Source organism: Ostrea edulis, chromosome 1 (assembly GCF_947568905.1).
Source record: "Ostrea edulis chromosome 1, xbOstEdul1.1, whole genome shotgun sequence".
NCBI lineage: Eukaryota > Metazoa > Mollusca > Bivalvia > Ostreida > Ostreidae > Ostrea > Ostrea edulis.
The window spans coordinates 88,295,435-88,305,838 of NC_079164.1; the positions used below are offsets into that span (position 1 = coordinate 88,295,435).

Below are 10,404 nucleotides of genomic sequence, written 5' to 3' on the forward strand. Positions count from 1 at the left end.
ATAGAGACATTACCAGCTTTAAATGCTACAAGTTTTGACCTATGCATGGCCCTCAAAGTCGTCACAATAATGGTTCTTTCTCGTGCTAACGTGTTCGACGACATGAACCTCAATTTTTACATCCATATCTTTCGCTTCTGACGAGGAGCGTTCGGCAAATATGCACTTGGAGGAGGACACCGGGATCGATAATCGAATGTCGGACTTCCTGTCTACGACGCAAGTCCACTCTGCATTAGATTACCGCGAATCGGTGTAAATCATAACAACCGTGGTCAGTAAATTTTCTGTTTAATAACATCCTATATTTAGATAATTCACAAGTAAACATAGTGTTTTGTAAGAAAGAAAAAAAAAGAATAACGAATGAAAACATAAAAAAGAATAAGCATGATTGTATGTATGTGTTTCCATTTCACCAGATATTTTTAATAATAACATTTTCATAGTTTGTATCACAGGTAATCAACAGATATGATGCCATTGTCTTTACTTCAAACACAAGTAACATTTATACTTTTAGCATTGATATCGTGTATCAGGGTTTTTTCCGCGTGTATCTAATTTCCGCTTTGTTCGCGACGATTTCTGAATCGCGGAAAATAAATTCGCGTAAATTTGATACAAAGCTTTGTTTTTTGTAATAGAGTAGCATACAGATAATAATGCGGTGAAAGTTCTGTGTTCAGTGTGTTTTGTTTCCCCCTATATCCGACAAGCGCCAGGTGACGGGTATGTAAGCCTCGATGTTTATTTGAGAAAGGACAAGCTAATTAAATGGGCCACGGTCTGTGCTTCAATCAATGTATAATTACACCTGAGCGACTCATACTTGTACAGATGTAACGGTACATGGTGTATGGCCGTTTTAAACTGAAAATAATTATCGATGAATGTTTTGTACTAGTACCATTCTAGCTAACCAACAGTGATTTACATTACTATACTTCCAAATTGTACATATTTACAATATACTTGAGTGTAAACAAAAGTGAACAATTGTTTTTGAAAACTGGTGCGCAGCACAGGTATGTGCGTGTCTTCCGAAATTGACGAGATGCAGTTCAATTGATCTCTAACCCGGATGAAGCCACTTGGAGCAAAATGGCTGACAAAGCTCTATGATTACATGCGAACAAAACCCGGAATCATCAGAGATGGATTCATAGAAGCGGGAATATCATCCTTATTGAGATTTGATTATAATTACGACAGTAACTCAGAAATCCTGTAAATTGTTTCATTGACTGAATTTTTGGATAACACATTAAGAGTTGTACGTACAAATACCGGCTTTTACCCCTAATTCGTTCATAAGTTTAGATAATCGTGAATTATATTTTCGCTATGACTTTGAAATAGTAAAAAATTGATTCGCGTAAATTTAATATACTGTTTTAGGTTCTGATTCGTGGAAAAAAACATGACACGGAAAAAATCTGATATACGGTATACAGGCATTTCTCAATTAGACTTTGATTACAAATTCTAAATTTGTACGATAAGCAGATGCAAATTTTTAACTGAAACAAGTCCTAGCTGATGGGAGTTTTCACGGGCAGTGGTCCACCACTTTGGTCCACTACAGTGAAATCGGACACAGCTGTGTATGCTGGCGGTGACAATAGGTAAGGGGGTGGTACCTGTGCCGGCGTATGCATGGTTAAAATCATCTCTGGAGAAGTCACTTTTGTTTTGTCCTCATGATTGGATGACGTTGAGTGAATTTTACCTCCCTGTATAAAACATGAATGATTAAAATTGTATATATTCATATAAATAAGTGAATATACAGAACAGTGATCAATCTTTTAAACACTATAAAGAATACAAAATTGGGCATGCACGGACCACTGGACACACAAGAGGTGGCATCAGATCCCTAGGAGGGGTAAGCAACCCTTGCACATTAGATTGAAACTATCATATAATTTTCGAAATACTAACTTTAAATGAAACTGTTGAAACCCCTGTACTAGCGTAATATCAACTTATTTGTCAGTAACCTGTCTCGATTTAAAAATGTTCACTACTCGAAAAACCATTGTCAACTTCGACTACGCCTCGGTTGACTATGGTTTTGTCGGGATGAATATTTTCAAATGTTACCCTCGACTACATACAATATTTATTTATTAGTAAAACTTTATCTTGATCATATGAGGCTGAAGACTACCAGGAAATTCCTGACCACGTTTTGTCTGCCATCTGTCGTAAACTGTTTACAGATCGATTTCCTTTTCAAGAACCAGTGGATCAATTAAAATTAATATCCCTGGATAAATAAAATACATGTATGCTCAAATGGAGCGTCATGTCCCCTTTGGAAGGGGGATAATCAAAATAACGAGAACAGAGTGCAGTGGCGTAGCTTCCATTGAGACAACCGAGGCAGCTGCCTCGGTAAAAAAAACAACAAAAAACACCTTTTACGTTGTTAAAATGTCGATAGCTTCTGCCTCGGTAATATTCGAACCCAAGCTACGCCTATGGAGTGAGTTGTTTAAAATCGTCTCAAGAACTACTGATCCAAAGCAGCCAAAACCTGTATGAATGCTTCTGCATGTTCCTAACCATGACTCATGGTACTAGGACGGGATCACAAAAGGAAGGAAATATATTTCTACATAGATGTTTAAATACAAATTCTTTGAAATAACCTGGAGTATCTTTAATGAAAATTTATATAAAACACTTTACAAATTTGAAGAATCATTATTTGGTCAAATTGTCCAATACGATGAAAATATTGTCTATTAGTTTGAATTTAGTTTGCCCATACAATGATTCTTGGAATTTGAATTGGGTCATGAGAGCAACTAAAAGATTTGCATAGTAATATCAAGGAAAATTCTTGATAAACCATATTCGCAAGAGCCACATGAGTACAATATATCAGAGTAAAGAGTAAGTATTGTAATGTAGTTTGAATTCAAGTTTGTTCATATCATAACCCTTGGATCTCAAGCATGATATCAAGAGTTGGGGTCAAATGTTTTGCATGGGAATATACGTATAGCAATGTTCGTAAAAAATCTTGGCCATTTTAATAGGACATGCATGTACATGTATATGAAATGTTAATGCAAACAATACATTCAACTTTGTTCAAATTTAACCCTTGGACAAGATTGAAATTGTGGTTAGAATCAAAATATTTTGGTTTCATAAAATCAATTAATCAGGTGAGCGATGCGGCCCAAGGGCCTCTGGTAAAATCTTCATAAAATATATCATATATGAAATAAATTATGATAATTTTGCAACTTTAGCAACATTTTCATATACAAATACTATGCTTAATTCTAAACATTTATCATTAGATCAGTCTTCCCGGTCTGCATCGCCGTTTGAGAATTCTTTTCGTCAACATGCACTACTTCATAACAGATTAATATTGCCTATCTCTTGTGGTATATAGATCAATTTCGAAAAGACTAGATGAAAGAGGTTAAGTAGAAATGAATGGTACAAAAAGAAAAATGAACTCCGCTTAACATATATGATATAATAAATGATGTCGTAACTATGTTCTTGTCTCACACTATTACAAAGTTATGGACTTTGCCAATATGTATTTCTACCGGATAAATAAAAAGTTTTGAAATGTTTTCATTTCATATGACATTTCCTAAAAGTATATCTGAGGTTTTAGTTCGAATTCGAGTTAGTTTAGAATGATTGCATAGAATTAAATATTATCCATTTTATTCGGAAATTATCGTTATGTAAAGACCTAATAGGGAGTGAATTTACCACTGTGGCATGACACAAGATAATCAATGAGGATAAATTTGATATAAAATTTGAAATAATGAAAAAATGAATCATTAACTTTTTATTCCGTTTGAATATGAATTGTTTTTAGAAATATTAGATTGTATACTTTCTAAGTACTAGGTACCAGATATAATAGAGGTACATATACTAACTACTGTTAGAAGATTCGGCTCTTCCAGAAGGTGGAGGTGTGTCCAGAAAGGATTGAAATTGATGATGACGATTGTTCATAACCTTTCAAACATCATACCTTAAATGGAGGTATGATCCTTCCTTGTGTCCTCGATCTGTTACATGATCGATTTTTGAAACAACAGCAACATATAGTGATGATGGTGAGGAAAGACCCGAGACAGATGGCTCCAATTAGAACACCCACTATCCCGGACTCGCACGCACACTCGTCCGAGTCATCCCCACACTGGTCATGGTCATCACAGTGAAGACTCTTGGCGATGCATGGTCCGCGGTTACATCGAAACTCGTTCTCCTCACAGATACCTACTAAATATAACGACGCTAAAGCCCTCTTTACACATCAGTCAGGAACACGTCTTGGACAACAACCCCTATAACAATTCCATTAAAGGTACTAGTATGTATATATAGTTTTATATGGTCCACGCCTTCTTTTCATAAAATACCTCACAACTTAAAAAACCCCCAAACAAATCACAAAAAAGGAAGAAAAGAAAAAAACAACAACCAAGAAACCGAGATGCTACACAAGTAAGCGACTAGAGAAAATAACTTCTTTACTGGTAATGCATTACATTTTAATGTAAAACTTATACGGTACCAATTCTGATGCACCAGATACGAATTTCGACAAATTATGTCTCTTCAGTGATGCTCAACCGAAATTTTTGAAATCCGCAATAATAAACTTGTAAGAGCTATTTTAGGGAAAAACTGGAGTCAAATTCGTCTAAGGATAAGAATTATGCATGAGGGAGATAATCTTTAATTTTGAAATGAATTTCTAAATTCTATCACAGCAATTAAATATACATCCGTATTTTCAAGTTAGTAACGAAGTACTTATCTACTGGGTTGTAGCGACCCTCGGGGACTAACAGTCCACCAGCAGATACCATTGAGATAGGAGTGAACCCGTAAGCAAATTATGAAAATCATTTCAAATCAATATCTAGTGATAATCACATTAATCACCAAACGTACAGAATGCGTATTCCGTCTTTATTTTTAGAGAAAAATTGCAGTCTCAATCACTTTTATTTTTGAATTTGGCAAGAAAGAATGTATATCTTTTTTCATCTTAATGTTGAGTAATCCTTACTGTAAAGCACCAGAATATGTTGACTGACTATAAGAACCCTATGTAGAATTCAAGTTGATGATAATAATTGTTCAAAGAAAATTCTACAGAAATGAATGCAATGTATGAATAAGTAATGACAATTAACAATCGGTATTGGGAACTGAATGTTTACCTGAATGGAAGCGTGTGATGTAGAGTTCAAATCCATCATCGTTCTTGGAAGCATCGCTCTGAAAGCTGACGACCAGAATCGAGGAGACTGTGTAGATGGCGTGTTTTGGTTTGTGTTCACCACATAAGTATGATGCTAATCCTTAAATACAAGCATAAAGTTTATTTGGGATTTTAGATTAGTAATATGTCACACACGCTTCTAGGAGATTTGGTTCCAAGGATCACGAGTTAAACCCTAGATAGGGCGGATATAATCATCCATGTACATGTATAGTGAATCTGTGCTTAATATTAGGGCAGTTATGTTTACGTAAGAGTTCCTTACAATCTCTGTGCTTTATAAAATACTTGAAAAGCATGAAAAGCAAGGTGTATTACATCGTGATTTCAGCTTCTCCATTATCAACTTCCAATATTTATGTAGCAATATTCCATGATCACCTGCATATAGTGTTTATATCTCAACTGATTCGATATGCAAGATCTTGTTCTGGGTATGTGTCAGTTTTTAAATTGAGGCAGGCTACTGACAAACAATTTGATAGTGCAGGAGTTTCAACAGTCTCGTTTAAAGTCAACATTTCGTTATCTTCACCTTTCATGATTCTCTTAAATTTATGTCAAATGACTGTATTCCCTTTCAAAGTTATTTCTACTGCAGTTAGTCAAAGTATTGAAGTTTTAAATAATTTCATATCTCACAAGTAGTATATCGCACATGCATTCAGCTTTACAGAATTTTATCTCAAGAAGCCATATAATGACAAGTAAAAACAAGTTGATTCTTTTTCGCTACATTCGTCCTTATACTTTTTTTGAGAAACATGATGAAATAAATTGTCTTTCTTACCTTGCAGAGGAATTGAGGTATTTCCGTTCGCCAGGCTGAGTCTGTCTCCTGGACATTTTGTTTCTAGTTTGTCAACGACCACCATTAGGCGAGAGGGGTTCCCTGAAGGTGTCATTTCTGGAGAAATTATAGTGGCTTTGCAGTTGAAGTTGTTTAAGTAGTTTTCCCTTCTTGTCAGCTTCATACGCATCCAGGGTCCTTGAATGTGTAAAGTCTTCCCGCAGTATTCATCAAGGTAAACTGCAATTTGATATAAAATATCAAGGCCATTTAGAACAGAAAAATTTAATGTCTCTTGTTTAATAGATCAGGGATGGAAAAAATGATCGTAGAATACTTTTTCAGAGGGCGTATATTGGTAGTTTCTTTTTCAAAATAACGATTATTAATCTTATTCTTATATCACGTATTGTTCCTTTCCACAGAAGTAACAAAAATAAAATAAAATGATATATCAATAGCGGTAGTATATTAGATATATACTTTACCTTTCCTTGAATGCCCATTAGTAAACAAACACAAACATAGGAATATCAACCAACGAAACATTGCCAAGCCGACTTTCTTCAGCCGTTGTATAATCCAGAAAGAAATCCAGGGAATGATGTTACCACTCTCTTATTTTACGTTCAATGTCGTATGCAATAAATATTCGTTATCAGTAGGTCAGCTTGGATACACATACACATAGATACCCTTGATTTAGAGCACATCTCTGTTATACCTGCACTTGAGATTGAATTTTATGGTTGTGAGAGGTTATGGATATACTGCAGTTTATTCACTAGTATTTCTTTTCGACAATACGATTTGTTTTTGCTTAAAGACATTTGTTAACCATCAAACGAGACTAGCTATTAAAGGACGTGAAAGCTACTATATGGATATTAAAGTGCTTATATTAGCTGATTTTCCAACAATTTAACATACATGTCATATATGTAAATTTACAAAGTTATGTTTCATCGACACAGCAGTTGATAAAATGGGGAAAAAATACAACACCTGACTAATATAGTCGCAATAATTGTACGAGAATTATGACTTCCTTATTGTGTCAGTTCAATATTTGTAGGTTTCATAAAATCTTTCCTAATACATTTATGTAACTGGACTTAATAAAAATAAGTCTTATAATCTTTGTAGACTATGTGACTGTAGTAATCATAACAGGACTGACACTGATCCATCAGTACTTACGGGGGAAATTTGTTCACATGTTTTTCATATAAAATTCAGAAGAATTTCATGCAGGTTTTTGCATGAGAAACGGAGAGATGACACGTGCTTTATATTATAAGAAATATATGCATAGTGTGCATGCCAAAAGACTATCGTATAAAGTGACTTCACAATTTTAATAGATGTAATAGTGTACATACAAAATTATTTTACTGTATGATAATAGAAGTAGCATATCATTTCACATCAATTAATCTTACTAACACTTTATTGAAATGATATATTAAATACTTGATAAATTATTTCCCAGTTATGATTTCGAATTTCATAACATTATAACTCAGGATCGAATTAATAAAATAGAACTTATTGTTTTGAAATCACAAAACTTTTCCCATATCAACAGCATGAAATGGTACGAATTTTCAACACTTCATGCTATGTTCTCACTTTCACGATTAGCAGCACGATTGAAATCGTGGTCTTAATCGCAATAATTTTGGTAATCGTATCAAATCTTACCCAATCTTGGTTTCAGTCGTTATAATCGTGTTGATTGTACAAAATTTTTTCGATTGTCAAAAACATTTCTACGATCAACACGACTAATTTTCAGACGTTATAATAGCATCAGAACGTGTTGCATCGTAACAAAGTGCAACATATCGCAGCTAATCATGCTGCCAAATCATGATGATCTCAGTCAATCTTTTACAAGGCAAACACCACGATTTGTTGCAATGCGTTGTGATGTCACACGGTCTGTCACGATAGTTATGATATAAGCATACAGCATTGCTCCAAATGCCACGTTGTCATCAACCTCAGCTTCTGCCAATTTCAGTGGTTGTGGGTTGTATTGATAACTTTCTTGAGGTAAAAAATGAAGTCAGTGGTCAATGGGGCTGTATACATGTACATGTATATACCTATACATGTACATGTTTATACCTTCGGAGTCCAATCGTAGATCATCTTCGATCGTGAAAGACATTGCGATCACAATCGTATCCTATCGCAACGTAACGCACCTGTTAGTGATTAACGTATCGTAACTCATACGAACGTATTTGCACGCACATGATCGTTCCAAATCGAAAACCCGGATCGTGTAGCTCGTATGAGATTGAGGTCCAATCGTGAACTTGATCGAGACAATCTTATCAGAACGCGTGTGATCTTATCTAAACGGGTATTCTGATCGTGACATGAGAAATGTATCTATCATGACCTAACGGGATCAAAGAGCAACAAATCGTATAAGAACAGATTAAGTCGCATCATCTCGTATCAAAACCTGAAATCCTAGAAAACTTCCGCGATCAGCTACGAAAGGTGAAGATAACGAACAGTAATCAATCTCATAACTCCTAAAAGCAATACAAATAGATAGTTGGGCAAACACGGACCCCTGGATACACCAAAGGTGGGATCAGGTGCCTAGGAGGAGTAAGCATCCTCTGTTGACCGGTCACACCCGCCGTGAGCTCTATATCCTGATCAGGTAAACGGAGGTATCCGTAGTCAAAATCAGTGTGCCAAGAACGGCTTAACAATCGGTATGAAACATTTCAGACAGCATTTGACCCAATGATAGGTTGTATTGACGAACTAGATTGTTATAACGACGATAGAATTTGCGAAATGCTGACTTCAATCGAGACTGTTGAAACCCCTGTACCATCAACTTGTTTGTCAGTAGCTTGCCTCGATTTAAAAACTGACTATACACAGAACAAGCTCTTGCGTATCGAATCAATTGAGAGATATAAACACATGGTCAATCGTGGCATTTGTAACGGATCTCACGACAGTGGAACCAGGCATTACGCGAAAGAGTAGGCTTTTGGCATCATATGCAGGATATAGGGCTCACGGCGGGTGTGACCGGTCAACAGGGGATGCTTACTCCTCCTAGTCACCTGATCCCACCTATGGTGTGTCCATGGGTCCGTGTTTGCCCAACTATCTATTTGTATTGCTTATAGGAGTTATGAGATTGATCACTGTTCGTTATCTTCACCTTGCATGCAACTGCTTCTTCAATAAAAGTAGAACACGGAAAAATCAATATCTTGTGGTTAATCATTAAAAAATACTTTGTTAAACATTACTACGTAAAATACTCTGAGTTGATCTTAAAATATGCTGGAGTTCCTCATTGATAACATTTATATGTACGCATTCTTTTGCGATCATGTTTTCCAATGGTGTGTTGAAGTTCCCTTCGACAGAAATTGTGTTTCATTATTTCCTAACCTGTTTTTTGTATTGTTTTTAGGCAGAATTTATTCAAAAGTGTCTACATGAGAAGAAAATATATCTTGTTGTGGCTTGCAACTCAACATCTAGATATATCGACGACGTTTTATCTATCAACATTGTTTATTTTAGTTCATACATGTACATATATGTCCATTATATATGTCCAATATATATACCCAAGTGAACGCGAAATAAAATATACCACCGAATGCTCCATACCTGCTTCATATTTGAGCATATGATGGAGATAAGATGTCTACGGCAAACAACACAGCTTTATGAAAAGCGAGATGACTTCATCTTCTCCATCTTCAAATTCTCATATTTGTGTAGCAATATTCCATGATCTGCATTTAGTTTTTATGTCTCTCAAATGATTCGTTACACGAGAGCTTGTTCGTAATGCATTGTGGGTAATTTTAAAGAGGGATTTGGTCTGTGCATGCATTACATGTATTTTTGTAACCTTTAATCAAGGGCTAATATTGCTATACAAATGTACATGGCCATTTTAGAAAGAAGACAGGTTACTGATATATAATTTGATTTTACCGGGATTTCAACAGTTTCGTTTAAAGTAAGAATTTCAGATATTCTATGGCTGTTATATTTGTTTCTATTATGTCCCGCTGCGAATTTGTCACTCACTATGAGATTATAGTTGTTACAATAATTGAATTTGCAAATACATGTACAAGCTATGATTGGATCGAATGCTGTCTGACGTGTTTTATATCAATTGTTCGAACATTCTTTACATTTTTATTTGGACTACAGATTACTCCATTTACCTGATCAACATAAAGGCTACATGGCAGATGTTACCCATCAATAGGGAACACTTACCCACCCTAGATACGTGATCCATCTT

General features: G+C 35.3%; 1 protein-coding gene across 2 annotated transcripts; it reads right to left on the minus strand.

Annotated features, from left to right (window-relative positions):
• Positions 1–274: 274 nt before the first annotated feature.
• LOC125672624 (uncharacterized) lies at positions 275–6,771 on the minus strand. Of its 2 annotated transcripts, none has more exons than XM_048908823.2 (5): positions 6,575–6,771; positions 6,087–6,326; positions 5,235–5,375; positions 4,031–4,284; positions 275–1,736 (listed from the first exon to the last, which is right to left on the minus strand). In XM_048908823.2, exons 1-5 carry the CDS (start codon positions 6,633–6,635, stop codon positions 1,536–1,538), a joined length of 897 nt encoding a protein of 298 aa, XP_048764780.2. In that variant the 5' UTR covers positions 6,636–6,771; the 3' UTR covers positions 275–1,535. The 2 variants fall into 2 exon arrangements, with proteins under 2 accessions (XP_048764780.2, XP_048764781.2); XM_048908824.2 differs by having other exon boundaries at positions 4,031–4,281; positions 6,575–6,768.
• Between the last annotated feature and the right edge of the window lie 3,633 nt (positions 6,772–10,404).

What these genes read in the sequence shown, in the direction of transcription:
- LOC125672624 (XM_048908823.2), bottom strand. Translation starts at nt 6,635, where the DNA reads ATGTTTCGTTGGTTGATATTCCTATGTTTGTGTTTGTTTACTAATGGG. An exon ending in TAATGGGCATTCAAGGAAAG is followed by an intron (nt 6,327 to 6,574) that starts GTAAAGTATATA and finishes ATCAAATTGCAG; the next exon opens with TTTACCTTGATGAATACTGC. An exon ending in GGATCATACCTCCATTTAAG is followed by an intron (nt 1,737 to 4,030) that starts GTATGATGTTTG and finishes TGTTTTATACAG; the next exon opens with GGAGGTAAAATTCACTCAAC.